Source organism: Tenebrio molitor, chromosome 7 (assembly GCF_963966145.1).
Source record: "Tenebrio molitor chromosome 7, icTenMoli1.1, whole genome shotgun sequence".
Lineage (NCBI taxonomy): Eukaryota > Metazoa > Arthropoda > Insecta > Coleoptera > Tenebrionidae > Tenebrio > Tenebrio molitor.
Window position 1 is genome coordinate 11,676,668 of NC_091052.1, and position 23,657 is coordinate 11,700,324.

The window sequence follows — 23,657 nt, forward strand, 5'->3', positions numbered from 1 at the left end:
GCACATCAAAGTAAACTTTCGCAGCTTGTAATGTAAATAACTGTTGTTGGAGGTTTGGATGCAAAAGTCAAGTCCACGCACGATTCCTTTGTCCAGTGATCACTACGGGTGACGTCATGAAAGGGTCAATTTTGGAACGTACTCTCAAATCCAAAACATTCTCTTGTCCTCCCTAACCTCAAACAGCACAAAGCTGTCAGTGCTGTCACTTGTCAGTGTTTACGTACTTGAGAAAAACCAGGAAGAGGTAATTATGTTTGTTGCGGATTGAACACTCTCTGTGAAAAAAACTTGGTGACGCTTTCATCATGACAAATTGAACCCCACCTGGTCTAATTTCACACAACTGGGCCTACAATAATGGTGCTAACATAATTAAGGCGACATGGACGTGTTCGTGTTTATATTCGTAGTTTTCGTGTCTTTTTTGATCGGTATTATAGTCACATTGGTTGTGCAGTATTATATTTTGTACTCGTATTTTAAAACAAGCCCCGTGGTCGAACCGTCTGAAAAGCAAAGTCCCACAGACTACAGTTTACCTGAGGTAATACGTCCCTACCCTCGTTAAATATTTAAACCGCGAATGTTTACAGTCTCTGAAACAACAACTAGAAAATGAAGACCTAAACGACAAGAGTGACGCGACAAGTTTGTCCGTTAGTCTAGTTTTACAGTTTTTATTTCACGAGTTGCGTCACTCAGAATCCATAAAACGCTGGCTCTACAAAAAACTGAGTCTAGAATTTGAAGAACTTCTAACAAAAACGACAATAGGGAAATTTTTTGAAGCAATTAACGTAAGTGCAGTGTTTTATCGCTTCTGTTTTAAGCTTGCAATTATTTAGATAAGAGACATGCACTTGGGCAATCATTTTCCTAATGTTAAAAATATCAGTATTGAAGATGTCAAACTTGATAAAAAAGAGGGACACATTGATACTGTCAGTCTGTGTCTAGATCTAGACTATGAAGGGAATTTTTTGCTGAGTGTTGATGCCAAGATGAAATTTGGAAAAACTGCATACTTATCAATTAAAGGTATAAGTTTTGTTTCACCATTCCACAAGTCTGTTTATTTTATTATTTTTTTAGTTAATAAAGTCAAAGGGCTTGTTAGGCTACAGTTTACAAGACACCCTTACACTCATTGGTCATTCAGCTTTTACAATGATCCAATCATTGAATTGGAAGTTGAATCTCACTTTCAGGGAAGGCAGCTGCAATCAAACATTACCAGTCTCATAGTCAATCAAATTAAGAAAGCAATCAGGAGGAAACACACTCTGCCTAATTACAAAATAAGGTGAGAAAAGTCTGTATTATCGCAGATGAAGTCTTTAATGCGTTTGTTGCTCATGCGCAGTAGCACTAAGTTTTACGCAAACTATCCGAAAACAAAACCTTTTTGTTTCAGATATAAACCGTTCTTCATCAAAACTGATCCTAGTCAACTCGATATTGAAGATAGTGAGATAGTTCCTCAAGGTCAATTGGAGGTTACGTGTATAGAAGTTACTAGACTGGAACTTTCTAGTGTCGTTCAGAGTATATATTGCACAGTTGCTGTGGGTGAGTATTTTTGATGGCACAGATCGCGTTTTAGGAGGTGGGGGTCCTTTGGTTTTTAATATTTTTCGTTTCAGACACAATTCCGTGGATTTGCCTTTACGAGGGCGAGGACAAGCTGCACATGATACTCGAGATAACAATGATCAAGCTGAAGCAAACTCAGTTGGGGGTGATCTTCAAGCAAGAAAAAAACGCTGTGGCTGTAGAAAGTGTGTCCCCTCACAGCTGCGCCTTTCGATCGGGCTTGAAGCCCGGCGACGTCGTCCTCGCCGTGGAGAACAAATCCGTGACGGGCGTCCCCCAGGTGGCAAAATTCATAAAATCGGTGACTTCAACTCACGTCACGCTCCGCGTACGACGCATCGTAGATTCGTATAGTTTCCGTCGGAAACACGGCGACAAGACCGACCCCAAAGCGACCACCGCCCCTCCGAACCCAGACGATACCGACGCCACCCAACTAGAAGAAAACAGTTTTATAATTGTGGAAAACGCGAAACCGGAGGTGGACCCTCCCAAGAAGAACAAGTGTCTGGAGAAGATAGAGACTTTGGAGAGGATCCCGAGGAGTTTGTCCGGCAGCGACAACGTTTCGAAATTTGCTCAAACCATCGGTAATTTTAGTCTAAGGAAGCGGAAGACTTCGGTTTCGGAGAGGTCGTCAAGCGAGGTGAGTTGCAAGAGCACTCCGACGTCGAGCGGGCCAGGGACGCCGCAGCACGGCGCTCACAAACAACATTCCTCTCCGTTGTTGTCGTCGAAGAAACAGTCGATTTCGGAGTTGCCGGAGATCACGCGAGGGAACGCGGACGGGGCTGAAGTGGAGGTGTCGGTGGTCGAGGTCGGCCGAAGCAAGGAGCTGACGGCGACATCTGTACTTTATTTCAACGAAGATTTCCAGTTCACGCTCAAACGAGGAATCAAGTATTTGAACGTGAACGTCTGGGGGACGATCGACGACGATAAAGATGTCCTGTTGGGCTACGCAAACATCCCCCTCAGTCACGTCTTGAACGAGTGTTTCAACAGCGTCCTCGGACACTACATGCGGCGGTATTCCTTCTTACCGCCTGCTTTTTCCCTCACAAACAGGTAATTCTCATTTTCTTTCGCTGCAATCCGGCAATCCCCCAGTCCATTCCTTCTTTCCCAGATCGCGTGTGAAGTTTGTTGCACAAAATAACAAAACAATAATGACAGCTGTCATTTTTGACACATGTCATTAGCAACATTTTCCGAAAGTAAGACTCGTGAAACTTTTAGCCAAACGCACCCCCTCATGTCGCACTCCGGTTTCGAGCACGTCTTCTGCTACGGCGACGTCCTTCTATCTTTCATCTGGTCGCACGACGACGACCTCGAGGTAAAACGCAAAATGTCGACGGACACTCTAACTTCCGACATGGAACAAATAACGACGTCACCGAGTCTGAAACACGATTTCATAAGGACCCAGTTTCACCGGACCACCCACTGTGATTTCTGTTCGAAGAAGGTAAGATTTTCGTCGTCGGGAGCACAATCTAAAGTGAAGTTTTAGATTTGGCTGAAGGACGCGGTTCAGTGCCGCGAGTGTGGCCTCTGTTGCCACAAAAAGTGCATAGCGAAGTGCCAAACCAGCACTGCTTGCGTCCAAAGCGACAAGAAAGGCGAACAGGCGGAGACCGTCCAACCGGAGATCACGATGACGGAGCCTCCCGAAGAGGTACAAGATGCGAGTTTTACCGACGGCGCTCTCAAGAGGGTCAACAGCGTGCACAACCTCGTCATTCCAGGTACTCGAGCGGATTCGGTCTTCAGTTTGTTGACGGTGGTTTTAGGTTCGCAGCTGTTGTCGAGCGCGTCGAAGAGTCTGCCGCCCTCGCCTCAAAGAACACCAAGTAGGAAACAGTCGATAGCTAACCTAAATCCGTTTTGTTTGTGTCCCAGCGTTTTGGAGGACGTTCAGAAAAAGCCGGACGAGGCTTCCGAGAGCGTCAATCGCCTTCTAGAACAGGTGATGCTTTGTCCGGCCGACGAGTCGCTGATGGACGTTGCGAAAGAGACCGGAAAGCAGCTGTACGTGAATTTGTCTCACGAGGAAAAAGTTGAAAAAGTGAACATCATGGTAAGGGAAACGACGAGACAACGAGTGCGACAGTGAACATTTTTTCCTTCAGATGGCAGAATTGAAGAAGACTCTGGATTCGGTCACGATGGAGCACATGGAGCTCTCCAAACAAATGAACAGTCAAGAATCCGACGCGGAAAAGACCAAATTAGCCTTTATGATAGGGCAAGCCGACGCCAAAGTGCAAGGTTTATCAGTATTGATGCTTCACTATTGTTCCAGTTTGCAGCAGACGCAAGAAAAGATCGTCTAGGTTTTGCTTGTTGTACTAATTTTTTGCACAGTTTCTCTTAAGTTGGCAAAACGCTTCACTAGCTTAGAGGATGAGTGGGCCGACGCGCGTAAGTAGTTAAGAGGAGCACCAAAGATTTCAAAAGTTCGCATTTATTACCATATCAAGATTATTTGACATTAGTAAGTAGCAAGGCACGGGTTATAGTAATTTATATTAATGTGTAGGTATTTTTATTACGTACGACGTTATAAATAAGTTTGAACAAAAGTACTTAGATTTTTTCGATCAGTTTGTTAACCGGGAAGGGAGTATAAGACGGAAGAGAGGGGCATCGTTTTTGTGATGTACAACTGTAACGTTGTCGGTACTGATTGCAGAATGACCAATTTACCACTCTCGTTTTATATCCGCCTCCCCCATCGTAAATACTCACACGGCAGTATTTAATTTGATTGCATTTATATATTTACACTCTCTTCTCTAGTCAATTATTTTACGTGCTTAATCACTTTCGTAGACATTTTATGTAACTCGACAAGTAGATAGTGACGTTTATTTACAAGTTTTAGTACTTATACATATTAAACTATACTTACTGTGATAGCGTAGGATGTAGTAACATTTTTTATTTAATTTTTTAGACTTGAGTAAATGTAGACCGTACTAAGCAAAGCTGCTCGTTGTCTTTAGTCCGTTTGTAACTCCATTACATACATACAAAATACGAAAACGCTTTGACTTTTAGGTTTATAATCTGTACGTGAATGCCTAACTAAATTCAGTAATTTTATCGACCTGTTAATCAATACATTCTCTACTCGGTTTGGGACCCCGTTTTGATTATTTACACAAGTGACCTGTCAATAATCAATATTTTTTTATCTTTTTTTTAAGTGATCGCAAAAAAGTCACATTTCTGTAACATATATTTTGTAATAAATTTTGCTTGCTTGTTCCGACTTTTATTTCTTCTTCCAGTTATCCTCCAAGAACCCGAAATCGACTGTTTTTTGTTAATTCTTACTTCGCCGCTATTTCATCGCAACAGCAACCGGAACATACCAGAATTAGGCACAATTTTGTTTCACCCAATTTAACAATATTTGGATTTCCTGATGCATTAAGTTGACATGACCATGTCGCAACATTATAAATTTAATGTGCAGAAGGTTAAGCCTAGTTTTGTTCTAATTACGGAAAGAGAATCTCGTAGATTATAATCAAATCGACATTTCTGACCCTCTTGGTTCTAAACTCTATTTTTTTCTTTATTCAGTAACTTGTGAAAGCGACCGAGTTAATCATATTCATCGGACCACAGAACAAATTACTCCTAGGTATATAAATTTCGGTAATGTTTAAATTCTTTGTACTTCGAGCTTCACTTTAACGATAGTAAAGTCAAATTTGAGATACAAAAGAGTTGTGATGGTGAAAAGTGTGTAAGCATGAAGCTGAGAGATCTCAGTTTGTCACTGCTTGTGGTCATCGTGATCCTGATAATTTACCTCCTGGGTAAATTCTTTTGGTCGTGGAGGAAAATTTACTCGTGTGCGGCACAAGTGTCTGGTCCTGCGGCGTTTCCTTTGATTGGAAACTCGTTAAGATATTTTTGCAGAAAGGAAGGTAAGTACGGTCAGTGGACAAATAAAACTGGGACACTTAAAATTTTATCTATGTAAATCAGACCACTGAATTGTCAATATATTTGTCATACCAAAGTTAACCTATTTGTGATAAAGCCGTAATTAAACGATGCAAATTTGTAAATTTTGACTTATGTGATTGTCATTTTTGTCCCAGTTTTATTTGTCCATCGACTGTACCTAGGTATTAGAATTCATTTTGAAATAAGGAATAGTTATTTATTATACAAGACGATAAAATTTTACTTTATCTTTGAGAGCGTTTTTTAGCGTCGAGACGGTAATTACGTTCGAGAAGAGAATGAGATTTTATCGTCGTGTAAATACAAAATTTTATTCCTTCCTCCATCATTTCGATTGAATTCTGAATTACATAGTTATTTTGATTGACAATTATTATAAACGTCAAAAAAATTCAACATTCAAAAAAACAGAAAAACAACAATGGATGTTAAACATTAGAAACTCAAAGCGGGGGCTGTTGGCATGGGAGTCGGTTACCGAGATAATTTGTTTATCAACAAAGTTAAAAGCAGTTTCGCGAAAGCGTCAAGAAAATGTTTCAATTTTAAGGAAATAATGGCCCTATCTTTCCTTAATGAAGATGAATTGTATGTTCCTGAAGATATTATTAAAGAAGCCAGGTTCTGTTGTTGAATAGTATCTCATAGTATAGATATTCTGCAACGAGGTTAGAATAAAAATTCGATCTACGAGTGGAAGATTCCGAGCGCGAGCGTGAGGTGAGGAACCACGAGTAGATCGAATTTTCATTCTAACCGAGTAACCATACGAGTAACAGACTGTATTTTCTCCACGACCATGTAATAATTCTCCACGACCAGAAAGTTTGAATCAAAAACAATAAAATCTGAACAATTTTTATTTATTTCAATTATAACTTGTCACAAAACAATGAGGACGTCGCATTTATATCTGACGCTGACAGTTTTGAAATCCATGGCAATCTATGTAAATATTTCGTTGAGCATAATTATGGAATATTGTTATGGAATGAAAATACATGCCAAACACGTAAGAAGCAAGTATTTTAGAATAAATATTCCAATCTCAAGAGTGAGAACTTTTACTTTCTGTTATTAAAAATGATTTCGGAATTATTACATTCGCTAACGGTCGTGGAGAAAATTTATTGCCGCGAAAATCTGTATCATTGTATGAAAAAGAATACAATATTTTCTGTGCCTGGAGGAAAAGCAGAAACATAAAAGGCGATTTTGATGGGAACAAGCAGCTGCAACACAAAGAATTGTCAAGGATTTTCAAACGAATTTCCTGGTTGCAGTGGCGCTAACCTCATTGTCAAAAGTGAGGATGGCGCTAACTTCATCAAAAGCAAAGATGTCGCTAACGAGAATACTGTCAAATGTGGTCGAAAAGTGTTTAAAAAGTGCACGTTTAATTTTTATTAACAATGTTATTTCCGGTTATTTCAATTTAGATGTTTGTAATTTTTATCAAAAAAGAATAAAGAAACTTGTGAAAATGTACCTAATTTAAATAATGTAATAATGTACTTAATTTATTTTTCTAGACGATAAAATTTCATTTTACCATGAAGAAAACAAATAGTTATTTGTACAACTAGTTATGAAAGTCATACTTTTTTCCACGAATTTGCAGCAAATAAGTGAAATTACGTTTCATAACGTGTTGTACGCACTATTTTTTTTGCATATCGATGTAAGTTGAGACATTTGGTCTAAAAGGATTTATGAAAAATTACAAAAAAAAAATAGGTTTTATGATTAAAATCTTTTGAAATTTTAATTGCAGGATTGAACAAAACGCTATACAGCACTCGTGGGAAACTAAATCACTCACTTGTGTGTCGTCACACTCGACTTCGCCTCGTTCGTAAATTCGACACACGCGGGAGTGAAACTTTTAGTTTCGCCACTCGTACAGTAATATACCTACTATTTGTCGTTTAGGATGGAATAAAGACATTTTCCACATGTATTATCTTAAGTTATGTTAAGTTGTTGACGTTATCTTTATACATATGTATTTGCCTATAAAATTTAAATACATACATACATAGGTAGTGTGAGAGTGCAGTTGTTAGTCCGATAGTTGCATTTACATTTTAAAAATATGTATGTAGTGCAATAGCTTGATAAATTGAAAACTGACCACTAATGATTGATATTTGATATCACCAAAACTATAAATAAATAGGACAAACTATCGCGCCTTTTTCACATGAGTGGGGTGTTATCTTCAAGATCTCCGTTTCCATTAAACTTGAGTAGGTACCTAATTTGATAGTGATATTAGATGTTCAGAATTCAGTTTAAAATTACATATTCAGAATTTTATTTTCCATATGAATTATTTAAATTTTATGTGAAGTTATGTACAGTCGTTGACCAAAATAAAATAGGACAAAGTAAATTTCGATTGTGTAATTCGATATTTTTGCGAAAACCATCTCTTAGGAAACAAAAGTGTCAAAAATAAAAAAACAATTCTGATAAGTGTCATCATTCGACAATATTTCAAAAACTCAATCATTCAATTGAACATAGTGACAGTGACGAGATGACAAGTGAAAAAACACAACCTAACTTTTTGTAAATCAATCGTCAAGTCAAATCAAGTTGTAATCTGAGACACATACGCCTCAGTTACACTACACAAATCTTTGAATTGTGAAACTGTCTAAGGTAACACTTTGTCTTATTTTATTTTGGTCAACGACTGTACGTTATTTGTATATTTCCGTTTTACTTAAGCGTGAAAGTTAAATAGTGTGATAGTGCAGTTGTAAATCTGATACTTTGAAATCTAAAACAGTCAAGCTGTCATGAATTATGGAAAAACAATAAAAAAATCATATCACCAAAACTGTAAATAAATACGACAAACTATTCCGTAGTATTTTTCAGTTTTTCATCATGAATACAACAATCACGCTCCTACTTTTGGCGTTGTTTTTTATAACAGTTTTGTTTTTGTATAAACGCTTTTGGAGAGTGCTAGTGTTTGCGTCACAGTTAGACGGGCCTCTAGCATATCCCCTACTAGGAAATACCCTCCAAATCTTTTGCAAAACAGAAGGTATACAATTATTCTCCTGAAGAATGTTTTTGTAGAGGAACCATACAGTCTTCATTTGAAAACGTCAATTGTCAAAAAAATTTCGAAATTGCGCTTATTATACAACCAGAATCATTATGCTTTCTCTGACAGTAAACATTATTTCTTCGTTGATTATTTAAGAACTTTTGAACGTCGTGGTCAGCTCCATCGAGTCCTACCCGTCCCCTACAAGACTATGGATTGGACCTCGACTGGTCATCGTCGTCAAAGATCCTCACCAGCTACAGGTGCAAACGTCTTAGTAAAAAACAAAACATTTCATCTCGTCGTTTCAGATAATTTTGCAGTCTTCTAAAATCGCCAAAAAGTCGCACATTTACCAGTTCTTGAAGCCTTTTCTGGGTCAGGGCTTATTCACAGCTTCTGGTTTGTCACCGATCAAAACCGTTACTCTTTAATGACCATTCTTTTGAAGGTCCCACTCACAAGATTCACAAAAAGTTGCTTCAGCCTTTGTTTTCACTCAAAATGATAGAGGGGTATTGTGACGTGTTCCAAAGACATGCAGACGCGTTTGTTGAACGCTTGCGACAACACGCAGGTGGTTCACAATTCGATATTATCTTCTACTTACACGACACAGCCTTCGAGTCTACAATGGGTATTCCATCTCTTCTACAATTCTACAAAACTGCAATAACTGTCATGATTTTAGATTTGCTGCTGCCAGATGCAAACACCCACTCAATCCATTACAAAGACTTTCCTAAGTACATCCGAAGGTCTGACTGCACGCTCTACATTACAAAACATTACTGACTTGAAACATTCCAGATTTTACCACATTCTTGTCACGAGAATTCGATACTTTTGGCTCCACTGGGACTACATATTTGAAAAAACATCCTACTTCAAGGAGCAAACAATGATAAAAAATATAACGACGAAGTTGATTGCAGAAGTATTGTATTGTTTTGTAAAAAAAAAAACACTTGATCACGTAATTTTACAGGTAATGGATACGAAAGTTCCTGAAACTGTGGAACGACTGAAGAACGACAAAACTCCAAGTCGAGCAACGAGAATTCCTTCAATGATGGAAGTGTTAGTCGAAATGGTACTCCACAACGAAAATTGCTTGAGCGTTCAAGACTGCATCGACCATTTGATGACGCTGATGGCGACAGTTGAGTTGTCGAGATTATTCTCCAATTAGATAAATGATAGTCGATGTTTTGCAGAGTCAAGACACTCAAAGCTCAACTGTGGCGTTTACTTGCATGATGCTAGGCGCATACCCCGACATACAAGTAAGTTTAAAAGAGTGTGTAGGTATATCACAAAATAACACTTTTGGTATGATAGGATTTAGTGGTGAAAGAGTTGAGAGAAGCGCTCGGCGAGAAGAAAACGTTGGACATAAGTGATGTGTCGAAGCTGAAATATTTAGAAATGTGTATTAAGGAAACCATGAGGTTGTATCCTGTCGCTCCTTTTATATTCCGCGACACAAGCGAGGACTTTCAGTTGGATAAAATTACCATACCGAGGCACGTAACGGTAGCTTTGGCGTTTTATATAGTCCACAGAGATCCGAAATACTGGGAAAGGCCTAATGAATTTTATCCTGAGCATTTTAGTCCGGAGGCGACGAATAGAAGACATCCGTTCGCGTTTTTGCCTTTCAGTGCCGGTCCTAGGAAGTGTATAGGTGCGAAGGTGTATTTTAATAGATGGAAAATAACCTATTTTGTTTTAGCTCAACAGTATTCTTACACTCTGATGAAAATCCTATTGGGGACTATACTTCTCAATTTCGAGTTGGAATGTGACCGCAAGGTGGAAGATATGAAGTTAACGACCGATATATCGATCAGGCCCATCGACGGATATTCAATCAAAATAAAAAACCGAATTTTTTGTTAAATTTAATTGCACTCGTGGAAGTTTTTATGTACTTCGGTAGTTAATAAAAGATAGAATTACTTCAAATGTTTCAATTTATTGCTTTCTACAGATTTTTTTATTTTCTTATATTATAACTAACAGTTTTTCTTTTTCTCCGACCGGACGGGCAGAAAATAGAATTATAACCAGTGACGGCTCGTGTTTCGCGAAAATGGGTCGGCCGAACATGGGTAGATCGGTAAAGCTCTAATTAGTCAATTTAACTTTTTGATAGGCATCCGCGTGACAAATGTAGGTTCATAATTAAAAAAATGTTACATAGTAAAACTAACAAGTGCAAGTGCACTTGGCTGCCCGTTAACCATAGGTATATGTTTCTGGTACAGAGTTTTAGAAAACGCGCGATTATGACCACTTTTCGATTGTATTAAATCAACCATTGAGGGTTGTGGAACTGGCAATTTCTTCACAAATATTTTGTCATCATAAGACAATGTATGAAATTTATTTACCAATAAATAGTTAATCAAATCGGCATTGGTACTCACTACATCTTTTACATTTGCCATTGTCGGTGTGTTTACCTACTTACCACTTACACTCACAATTTAAATAATACTATAATAATTAATAACAGATTAAACACACAAAACAGAAACAAAAGACGATACGTTAAACGGTTAGGAGCAGACGTGAATTTGAAATTAAGGAATTAAACTACGCAAACGCAAACTCTAAGGTTCTCGATAATAAAATAAGTAAGGTAGCGACAACTCATTGTTTTACGGGATGTTTGTATCGTGTCACGGGATGTTTGTATCGTGTCGATTAACTTGCATATTGCATAGACTCCAAATTAAGTGAGATGGAAATATTGGCGCAACCGTGGTCGTTACCTTAGCAAACTCAGTTTAGCAGCGCCACAGCGCTGAAACAGCTGTCGGCCAAATTAACTTTTGCCGGGGTTGTGTGAAACGAGCTAAGCTATCCGTTACAAGTTACAGCAACATAACTTAAGATTGGTGAGACGAGACAGCTGGACGTACTTCTGAATGTATTCATCGTTTCAAAATCGCAGTGCAAAGATTAGTCTGTGTGCACTCGGCAAATACGTCACTGGCCGACCCTTCCCCTTCCTTGGCCGAATGTATTTATTACCTATTTAATAAACACTTGCCGCAGGAGCCTAGGAACAGCTTTGTCAATTATTGTCGTAGTTTTGTAAATATTCGTATGCATTTAATTTTTGTAATGGTGAAAAAATAACTTTAACTTCAATATCTAATTTAAATTGGTCTTTACTGAGGCAATTAAAAAAAAACGATGAAGGCGAACAGACATCATAATTTATGTTTAGTAGAATTTTGCGTTTATTAAGTGGATTTTTATTTACACACACATTTTTTTTTCAAAACTATCCTGGATGCGTTTAGGTATTTATACTACATAATATGTGTATTTACAGCACATACGGTACACAGTACAATGTAATTAGGTACGAGACAGAAATGTAAATTGTAATTTAAGTTGTTATTTGTCTTTGAAGAAAGTATGAAAATAAAATTCGTAATTTTGTGTGGTACGGCCCGGCCGACTCTGCCGCCCCTAACGAGCCGTCACTGATTATAACACGTTCCTTTGAAGCTTTGCCCCCATCGCATTTTTCACTTTTTTTATGAAAAGGTTTTTGTAGGCAAGGCACGGAAAAATAAAGCCGATTCGTCCACATTAAAAATATTCTCAGGGGCGTATTGTTCAACAGGACCTTTTAACTTATTTTTCCATTCTGACGCTTCTTTATTCAGTTGTTCTGTTTCTCGACATATGTATTTGAAAGTAATCTGCCAGCATCGGCAAAATTTCTCTAAACATCTTGGAAGCTTTAAAAGTGTAAAAGTAAAAAAATTCAAGTCTTTTTCAACTTTTAAAGTATTTTCTTTCAGAACCGACTCCGAGATTGGAATGTTCTTATTTCTCACCTTACGGAACCAATCAAACACTATGTGGTCTTTAGGAAATCTCCTTTTTTCGTTTGTTGTTTCCATGTTTAATAAACAAAAATAGTAATTTATTTGACGAGTTTGTGTGTAAATTGGGCCTTTTTTGGCACGCGTGGGCCATTTTAAAACGCGAGTGAACGAGGTATTTTTATATCGGGTGTTCATTTAAATTTCGGGTCACAGTTGGCGTTGAAGAGTCCATTGTGAACGCACCACTCGTGTAAAAAACACAAACAACGCAAAAACTAAGGTAAGATTTAAACGACTGATGCGTTCACAATCGACTCTTCAAGGCCAACTTTGATCGGAAATTTAAATGAACACCCGATATTAAGTGCATGAAGAAAATGTTTTTTGTGCATGAAAAGGACTTTTAAGCCGAGACGCTGGTCGAGGCAGTAAAAGCCTTTTCGTGTTCGTTTACTGCGATATATTAACCGGGAAAGTGGTATATAACTAAATATATAAACTTTCCCGGTTATATACCTAACTTGACATCTGTCAAAGATAACCTCAAAATTTACAATAAATTAATGTTTTTTCAGACTTTGCCCAAACGAACACGAAAAATGTTATTCAATATTCGTGCGCTGTCAGTTTTCAGGTATTCGCTCTCTTTTGCATCACTTGGCTGACGCCTCGTGCTTCAAATTTCGGCCTCACACCTGAAAAGTGATCTGACAGCGCTACTTATATGAAAATATCTATTGAATCCACAAAAAACATCTTCGCGCACGAAATATAAACAATATTTTTTCTATAATTGATTCAAAAAATTGAAATTAAAAATTCAAATTTTTGAAGGAACTCTGAAGTTTCAATGCAGTGACCATGTTGCTAGGTAACTAATAAAAAACAGTGTGTGAAATGAAAAACAGAAGTAGTCGTATGCGTGAAATTGCATTTCACACCTGTTTTGTATGGTTTCTATGGTTTCGATCTTACTAACAATGCAAAAAAAAATACACGTTAGAAAATGACCCACTTCAGGCACAGATAACTATGCGTGAATTTCAATTTTTTGAATCAATTATAGAAAAAAATATTTTTTTTTATAATTTCTGGAAAATAAAATTCTAGATAAAAAAAAAACTTAATCAAAAACAACCGATTTTTTAAGGTTTCATTTTTCCATTAATGACCTTGCTTTGGTTTCATATGTTTATCTATGTATGTACATAATGTATGTGTGCACATAAAATATACATACATTCGTTATCTTTGTTTTTTTATTGTTGTGATTGTGTTTTGTGTATCGTTTTCTTTTTGGGAGGACTTGTAACTGGACGTCTAGCCTGTTAGGCTTCAATAATAATAATAATAAATTCGGTTAAGAATGTATATCATAATTATTAGCTAATTTATTTAATACATACAGGTGACCCACCTAAACATTCGAGTCTAATAATCATATATTATACAACTAGAGGATTGAAAATTCTCGATTATACGAGACGTGTTGCCCGGAAACATCACGAGATCGTAGATCGTATTTTTACAAGGGTAATGCAAAAGTAACTAGATATAAATCATTTTATTCCACACTGTACAAAGGTTCGTACCGGGTGTCCCAACGGTTTGGCAAAGTAGATTTACTAAGTTAATATAAGTTCTTTGAAAAATGTTATTATTTCATGTTATACATACAAGTTATGAGCACGGTTTAAAAATATTTTAGATTATACAGGGTGTTTGGTGTATCGGTGGCAACACAAACTTATATTTTTTTAAATGAAACACCCAGTATTTTTTTGCGTTTTTGGAAAGCTCTCGTCAAAACAAAGAGGAAGATACCACATTTGATGGGTCTAACTTCTACTATTAGTAAACTATTCGCCCTTTTGTGTCCGGACAAACCAAACTTTGAAAATTTGTAAAAAATATAACAGATGATAATTATTTAGATTCGGTATTTTTAGAACATTGTAAATATCGTCAATTTTATTGCCTTGTTGAAAAACATTAAGATTTTTACTTAATTACGTAGAGGGCGCTTCAAACTCAGGCTCTTCATTTAATCAGTTTTTTTAAATGGAACACCCTGTATTTCGATATACCGTTGGATAGCTTTTTCAATGAGCGTTCAAGAGATATAAGGTATTTGGCATCTAAAATAAATATTTTATTCACAAATTTGGATAACTTGTTTACTGCGTTGTTTTTTTTGGAAAGTGTACAACCGCCACTGTTCTTTTTATTTCTTTTTTTTAAGTTAATTAAAGGTTAAATTTATTTTCTTTTGAATTATTTTGTAAATCTATTGTAATATTAAACTCGATGAAATGTATTTTTTTGGTTCAGTTAAATTAAAGAAAAATCTGAAATATTTGATATTTTAAATGAAATTTGCGGATAAACTATTTATTTTAGATGCCAAACACCTTATATCTTTTGAACGCTCATTGAAAGAGCTATCCAACGGTATATCGAAATACAGGGTGTTCCATTTAAAAAAACTGACTAAATAAAGAGTTTGCGTTTGAAGCGCCCTCTACGTAATTAAGTAAAAATCTTAATGTTTTTCAACAAGGCAATAAAATTGACGATATTTACAATGTTCTAAAAAAACCGAATCTAAATAATTATCATCTGTTATATTTTTTACAAATTTTCAAAGTTTGGTTTGTCCGGACACAAAAGGGCGAATAGTTTACTAATAGTAGAAGTTAGACCCATCAAATGTGGTATCTTCCTCTTTGTTTTGACGAGAACTTTCCAAAAACGCAAAAAAATACTGGGTGTTCCATTTAAAAAAATATAAGTTTGTGTTGCCACCGATACACCAAACACCCTGTATAATCTAAAATATTTTTAAACCGTGCTCATAACTTGTATGTATAACATGAAATAATAACATTTTTCAAAGAACTTATATTAACTTAGTAAATCTACTTTGCCAAACTGTTGGGACACCCGGTATATTCGAAATCGCCCTGGGTACTACAATAATCGCTGTAATACATGGTAACTAAAGAAAATCAAAGATTCTTATTGGTTTATAAAGTAATGAATGATATAGTCTCGATTATTTGCCAACGAATTTTCATGAAATTTAAAATGCAGATAGGTATGTTAGACGATGAAGGTTCAATTAGTAATAATAAAATTGTAAAGGCCCTGATTGACGTGTATTGTACAATAGCTTTTGTAATATGTCTACGATTCGTTCACAATTATCTTTTTGAAAAAATATTGAAATGTACAGAGGACGTCGTCATGTCAATCGTTGTTTATGAAAAAAAATTGTTCCAATATTATTTGTCAGATTTGTTCAACGTTTAACTTTCCGTTGAAAATAAACCAATGAAATCAATAAAAAATTGTGATCAACATATTCCCGAAGATGTCCGGATGGCCGTAGAGCAAGCGAGCTCATCGTTGTTACCTGCAAAATCGCACTTGTTTTAGTGTAATTCAAAGTGTGTCCCATACCATAACATTAAACATTAATTGTACCAATTGTAAAAAAGTTGAAAAATAAAGTTTAGATCTACGTTGCTATAGTGAGCGGCTGCTCCCGCTCTTAACGGACTGCGGCCGTTATGAGGTTTTTTGTGCATGAAAAGAGAGACGCAGGTCGAAGCAGTAAAAGCCTTTGAATGCACAAAAAACATTTTCACGCAGGAAATATAAATAATATTTTTTCTATAATTGTTTTCAAAACTAAATTTTAAAATTCAAATTTTTGAAGAAAATTTGACGTGACCATGTTGCTAGGTAACTACCTAATAAAAAACAGTGCGCAAAATGAAAAACACAAAAAGTTATGTGCGTGAAATCGCATTTCACACACTGTTATGTATTATTTCAGTAGTTACAATAGTAGATACCTACTAACAATGTAAAAAAAATACACGTAAATGACTCACTTCACGCATGGATAACTATCCGTGAATATCAATTTTTTGAATCAATTATAGAAAAAAAAAAATTAATAATTTCTTCAATTTAGTCAAATATTGAAAATAAAATTCTAAATAAAAAAAAATTAATCAAAAACAACCGATTTTTTTTAAGGTCTCATTTTTCCATTAATGTCCTTGCGTTTCATACCTAGTTTATATGTACATAATGTATGTGCGCACATAAAATATACATACATTCGTTATCTTTGTTTATTTGTTGTTGTGATTGTGTTTTGTGAATGGTTTCTTTTTGGCAGGACTTGTAACTGGGCGTCTAGCCTGTTAGCCTTCAATAATAATAATAATAATAATAGGCAGAATATAGCCTAAGGGAGTCCGTTCGGCTAAGGGACGCGAGGGTCGCGGGTTCGATTCCGACCCAGGGCGAAAAAAAAAAAGGCTCTATTCTATCTCGTGATTCGGAAGTCACGTTAAGCCATTGGTCCCGGTCTATTGAGTTGGTCATCACGCCCCTCATAGATTTGTAAACCAGTCCTAGACTGTGTAACAACATTTTTTTATAATAATAATGGCTTAAAAAATCAAATATTCATCCTGAGACTGAGGGTTTTATATTTGCAATACAAGATCGTGTTATAAATACAAGGAATTATAAAAAACACATATGCGGTTTACAATCGATCATTGATAAATGTAGGATTTGCGGAACTGAAGGAGAAACCATTGAACACATCATTTCTTCTTGCACCGTTTTGGCTCAAAGCGAATATAAAAAACGTCATGATATATTCGCAAAACTTATACACATGAATTTAGCAGTTAAATTCAACTTATTAAAGGATACACAACCACATTATATTTATAAACCAGAAAGTTGTTTGGAAAATGACAATTACAAATTATATTTTGATCGTACAGTTTTAACTGACATTCACATTCAGCATAACAGACCAGACATTATTATTTTAAATAAACAACAAAAGCAAGCATATCTTTTAGATATAGCTGTTCCAAATTCACACAATATAACACAGACATATAATACAAAAATTAATAAATATTTAGAACTCTCCGTTGCTATGAGAAATCTTTGGTGTTTAGAAAAAATTTCGATTTTACCATTTATAATTTCAGCAACAGGAATAGTACCGCAATCTCTTTTTAAAAATTTAAAAATTTTGGACTTAGAGAACACATTGGTGGTTGAAATTCAAAAAGGTATATTATTATACTCATGTCATATCGTGAGGAAATTCCTTAACATTGACACAGAACATAAAACACAAAAAAGTCAAAATGTGGAGGCGAGACGCCGGTAATTATGTTGATAAGCACTGCACTATTACTTGATAGTATTATCCGTAATAGTGTATGTACTCCGGCAAAATTGCCGTGCCCCCGGGTGGAGGTGAGATACGAGATTCGGTTAAGAATGTATATCGTAATTATTAACTAAAATACGACAAATAAATTAATTGGTCTCTTATTTAATACATACAGGTGTCCCACCTAAGACTTTCGAGTCTAATAATCTCGGTTATTTGCCAACGGATTTTCATGAAATTTAGAATGCAAATATAGTCCAGTCAATAGAGACATAAAAATGGCTTCACCTTGCAAAAGGTACAGAAAAGTCTATACTTGGCAGATATCTTCTATTAGGCATATTATTAACATTGCTGAGTTTGCGACCTTGGAGGGTTGCCGCTCGCCCCGCCATATTGGTGAATAGGGGTGGAAAATCACATTTTTGCGATTATTTCATTATCCGTGCGAGATACTATAGTTTTTCTTCTTTATGTTTTTTTGTCAGATCAATAGTTTCGTAGTTACAGCGTGTTGAAAGCGAGCATTTTTATTATTTTTGTACTTTTTACTCCTTTCCACACCACCATAGGGGAAGAGCAATAGGGCGCGTTTTTTTTTAACGTGGTGTCCCCAGTAGGGATAGTCGACGATGCAGTAGAAGTTTCCTGTTTTCTGTTTTACTGTTTTCGATCTCTTTGTGAACATAGACGGACCCGTTTGATCTAGATCGATCGGTATAAATGAGCTGAATTTGTCAGAGTTTATGAATTCCTCTTGTTTTTCAGGGTTATCACCATCATCATCATCAGGATCATTTGGCATTTGCCAAAATACAAATTTTGCTACACGAAACTCCATTACAACTGGCATTTTAAGCCCACCTTCGTCCAACCGCATGCAGCATCACATCCTTTTTTACAATTGCATTAAATATCAAATGCTCTAGCTGACAGGTCTCACAAAGCAACTTGATTTTAATCGCTTTTTCATTAAAATGTCATTTTTATTTCTTAATTTTTTTTCAAAAAACAAATAATATTTTTATACAGCAATGTTTAGAAAAATAGTGACTTTAAAAATAAGTAATGAAAAACATATGTCACAATTTAAAATAAGAAAGTTAAATATCACCCCACTTAAACTGCTTCTTTAAAAAATAAATTTTATATGACAGTTCATAGTCCCTTAAACGCCTTTTCATTTGATATATCGCTTATTGAAATCGGACAAGAAATAAAGTTGCTAGAGCATTTAAAAAAAAATTGGATCACCCTGTATCTAGTATTTTACAGCCTTTACGGCCGAGCCAAAGAGTTTGTCAGACGAGCTCGCAGAACGAGTCGAATAATACTGGCGAGGCAGTAAAGGCCCTAATGGACGTGTATTGTGCAATGGTTTTTGTAATATCTCTACGATTTGTTCACAATTACTTTTTGAAATAAATTTTTTTCAGTCATCGAAAAAATCCAATGATTGTGTGCGGAAGACGTCGTCATGTCAATCGTTGTTTATGAAAAAAATTGTTCCAATATTATTTGTCAGATTTGTTCAACGTTTAACTTTCCGTTGAAAATAAACCAATGAAATCAATAAAAAATTGTGATCAACATATTCCCGAAGATGTCCGGATGGCCGCAGTGCAAGCGAGCTCATCGTTGTTGCCTGCAAAATCGCGCTTGTTTTAGTGTTAACAATAATTGTGAAGCATCATCTTCGATCTCGTTTACATCTGTTAGTGGCTTACAGATTTCAAATATCTAATTCAAGGTGTGTCCCATACCATAACATTAAACATTAATTGTACCAATTGTAAAAAAGTTGAAAAATAAAGTTTAGATCTTCGTTGCTATAGTGATTTAGTCATAACGGCCGTTCCCGCTCTTAACGTACAGTTGGAGACAAAATACTTTGGTCGTCACTTTTCTGACACTTTATTGTAATTCAAGCTTTAAAGTTAAAATGAATGACAATTTCAAATTAATGACAGCTATTATATTTTCCTATCAAAAATATGGCACCGTCCGTAGCTAATAAATATAGAATCGTTTTCCTAGCTTCTGGGTGGTGATCATTGGGGCAAATTGCAGGAAGGTTGCGTTTACCCAAAAGTACAGTTACGTATACTCGTATATCGTCAATAAATGGAGAAAAACGGACTTGGTGGAACGCCGACGAGCAGGAGCTGGCAGACTTTGCAACAGCTGTTCAAGCTAGAAATTTAACGGGCTTTCCTGGGTGCCTAAAAACAGCGCAGCGACGCATAAAAATTAGCGGGCTTCGTAATCATGTTGCGGCGAATAACCGGGGTTAACCCAACAACACAAGGAAGCAAGAATAAGTTTTGCGCTGGAATACTAATGTTTTTGGTCAAGAGTAGTTTTTTCTGACGAAAAAGTGTTCCAGTCTTCTCGTAATGCTCGAATTAGAGTGTATAGACCAAGAAACTCCAGATTTAGTGAACGATACGTGGATACGTTCATAAATTCATACTTACATGAAACCGAATATTTAACGAAAGTAATTATAGTGTGTTTTTTTTAAGAACGCAGTAGGTGGCATCAGCATCGGCCGCCCCATTTACATAATGCAATTCTTAGAATTGTGTAACATTGGTTGCCTATAGTAGAGGGGTAATTTTCAATGTTATTTGTTTTTTGGCATTTTATTATAAATTATTGTCTACAAATTCAATTAAGAACAAGAACAACATTCGATGAATCTTACGTTTACTTGAAAATAAAACAAGAACATAAAAAAGGACTCTTAAATTTTTAAATAGAGGCATTTTCATATTTGGTGGCGGAAACAAAAGACTGAGAAATGTCACAAAAATGTATTGTCAGTGTCAAATTTCTCATAAACGCCGTAAAAAGGAATGTCTAGGTAAATTTAAATTTTCGCTAAATAAATTGAAAAAACCACGACCTGCTAGATAGTCAGAGTGTCTATAGCGGCCTGGGCGTAGACCGAAAAATCCTATGTTCTCATGATTCTGACGTTTAGGGTTGATTTCGGGGGTTGCTGTTAGCAACTAACTGTCATGCTATCACATCGTCATGTGCATCGTGACAATTTTGACATGCAGTCCACACACATGTATCTGCATGATGCATGCAGTCATGCGTAGTTGTCCAGTGATAAATGATACATTACTTTAATTGTAATTACAGTTTGGATATTCTAAATGGCAAAAGCAAAATGTTGCGCACTGGTTCAGTTGTGCGGGAGGGACAAAGTTTCGGCGCCGCGTTTTTTGAAAATATCTCGGTCAGTGGCGAGTGCAAATTCATAGAATAATAATTTGCCCAAAATGATATTATATTCAAAACTGTACAAAACGTAAAATATCCTTTCTACTCATTTTCACCAAGAATGGCACGGATTAATTAAGCAAATATAGGTAATTGTTTTGTTGTGGACCCATCTTTTTCTGAAATGACCCGCTTAGGAAATAATGTAGGTACTGCAAATCCAAGAATGAGATTATAATTTTAATATTAATCTAGAAATAGGTTTACAACATTACAACTAACGGAATTTGTTGTTGCTGCATTTAACGCAATATCAGTTTTAATATGATAAAAAAGCCAGTTCATAAACACTAACAGCAAAATGCTAAAAACCAGAAACACCACACAGAACTAGCATCAACAAAATTAATAAAATTGTTGTTATTAAAGCTACTTTTAAACTGCGACACTCTTTGAGTCTTTGACACTACATTTTGACAACTTCACTGAATTCATTACATTTGTTTATGAGGTTACGATTATTTAGTGACATTCCCCCCTAAAGTGGCGCCGTGGAGATCGCAGGCTTTAAAGCTTCGCCCAGGCAGATGTATAGTGAAATATGTCAATCATCAAGACGGCGGTGGAAAAAACAAATTCTAAGGAAACCAGTTTTTGTCAGTGCTTCAAAAGGAAAAGTAATTCTCATATAATCAAACGTATTACAAATTATTTCTCTAGTTCGACGATGAATAACTTTTTTATTGCCAATTTGCTGCATTTCTGTCGAAATCACGAACGTCTTTGAGAAATTTGACACTGACAATACAAATTTGTGGCATTTCTCAGTCTTTTGTTTCCGCCATCAAATATGGAAATATCTCTAGCTACATACACTCCTGGACAAAAAAACCCGGACACTTAAAAAAAAATTGATTTTTTAAATTTACCTTAAAATACAAGGGAGATACACATTTCTTCCAATTCTCTAATCAGTTTTACACATGTTGATTGTTATAAATAAAAGTTTTTGCTATCATTTATTATTATTGTTCACTTTCTTAAATCTTAAATTAATTAATAAATGAAAAAATTCTAGTGTCCGGGTTTTTCTGTCCAGGAGTGTACAACTTGTCAACTATACCAAATTGACAGTGGCTAAAAATAAGGTTAACAGTCCTAAAGCATGCTTTACAATTTAATGTCACTCAAGTGACATTGACGACCAAAGTATTATGTCTCCAACTGTACTGCGGCCGTTATGAGGTTGTTTACATGGTGACAAACAGTCCGAAAAGCAATCTTTAACAACTACGTATGTACCTATTACAAGAAATATTAAAAAATATGTGTCTACACAAACAATTAACTAAATCACTCGTCTGATGCAGTTAGGGACAGGGAATTTCGGGCAACATTTTTCTGTCACTTCAAAAAATTGCAATGTATATCACTCTTTATTGTCAACGTACTATTCCGGACACGGAATCTTGGCCACAACTGACATTTAACTGACAAATATGTGTGAACTGGTCTTTATTAAATATAACCCAACTTTTGACTCGATAATGCCATTTCCCTGCTTTTTTGATGTCATACGAAAAACTTCAAAGTGATTTTTAATAACTGTCAGTTATTAATGACACTAAAGATTGGTTTACATATTTTTTTTTTAGAAATGTCTAAAAAATGTTGGCTAAGATTCCGTGTCCGGAATAGTACCATTCAAAAATCAAATTTTGAAATTTATTTTCTGTTCACGTCAATCGCATGCCGGTCAAAATCGTCGCAAACGATAAAATTGAGGTTAATAAGGTAAAGTCTATTATACATTTTTTGGTACAGAATTATTAACAGTGATGCCCGAAATTCCGTGTCTCGAACTGTACAACGAAAAGATGAGATTTTATTGTTAAAAAGTGATCTAAATTTTGAATGTATTTGACAGTCACCTTTTGAAACAATTGAGAAACGTTCCCAAGCAACATTTTGTACACCCCTTGAAATCTCTTAAAAGTTGACTCGCTTAATTAGAAAAGTAAAATTGCACCAATTTGTATTATTCTTTATTTTCAAAGTTTATTGTGGGTTTTTTAATTCTGCTATTTAATCAAATATCAAGTAAATTTACGCAGCCAAAAAATAGCAAAAATCTCTCTCAAGACTTGTATGCTTTTTCCATGAATAGAAGTGTCCACAATCACTTTATTGATTGTTTACTTTATATTTTTTTCCCTCCAAACATGTGATTTGATTTGATTTTAATTTTATTTAAAATTTTGAATACAAAGTTACAGACACTCTTTCTAAGGAGTTATCTCAGGTATCGAACAAAACCAAATACAGCACTCGAGAGTGAGGCCATTTTTGTTCACTTGAATTGCAATTCCCGTGAACAAAAGATTTACCTTCCTCTCTCGTAGTGTAAATAACTAGTGGTCGTGGAGGAAGATTTACACGTGTGCGGCACAAATATCTAGTCCTGCGGCCTTTCCTTTGAACAGAAACTCGTTATGATATTTCTGCAAAAAGGAAGGTAAGATATTCGAGTTCATTTTGAAATCATTCAAGACATTTTCCACATGTATCTATTATCTTAAGTTATGCGAAGTTGTTGACGTTACCTTTATATTTGCATTTTATTTGGCAGTGAAACTTAAAAGGTTTGATAGTGCAGTCGTAAATCTGATACTTTGGAAACCAAAACAGTAAAATT

The 23,657-nt window shown here is 35.7% G+C and overlaps 2 protein-coding genes across 2 annotated transcripts; both read left to right on the top strand.

Annotated features, from left to right (window-relative positions):
• Window positions 1-58: 58 nt before the first annotated feature.
• Pdzd8 (PDZ domain containing 8) lies at window positions 59-4,697 on the top strand. Its single transcript, XM_069054213.1, has 10 exons — window positions 59-547; window positions 597-800; window positions 849-1,041; window positions 1,096-1,306; window positions 1,418-1,572; window positions 1,647-2,664; window positions 2,836-3,067; window positions 3,113-3,347; window positions 3,393-3,679; window positions 3,732-4,697. The coding sequence occupies exons 1-10, from the start codon at window positions 386-388 to the stop codon at window positions 3,933-3,935; spliced, it is 2,901 nt and encodes a 966-aa protein (XP_068910314.1). The 5' UTR covers window positions 59-385; the 3' UTR covers window positions 3,936-4,697.
• A 3,092-nt stretch (window positions 4,698-7,789) lies between these two features.
• LOC138135031 (cytochrome P450 4V2-like) lies at window positions 7,790-10,615 on the top strand. Its single transcript, XM_069053668.1, has 10 exons — window positions 7,790-7,835; window positions 8,810-8,916; window positions 8,965-9,055; window positions 9,105-9,290; window positions 9,345-9,411; window positions 9,464-9,590; window positions 9,642-9,815; window positions 9,871-9,939; window positions 9,995-10,340; window positions 10,389-10,615. Exons 1-10 carry the CDS (start codon window positions 7,790-7,792, stop codon window positions 10,553-10,555), a joined length of 1,380 nt encoding a protein of 459 aa, XP_068909769.1. The 3' UTR covers window positions 10,556-10,615.
• Window positions 10,616-23,657: the final 13,042 nt, after the last annotated feature.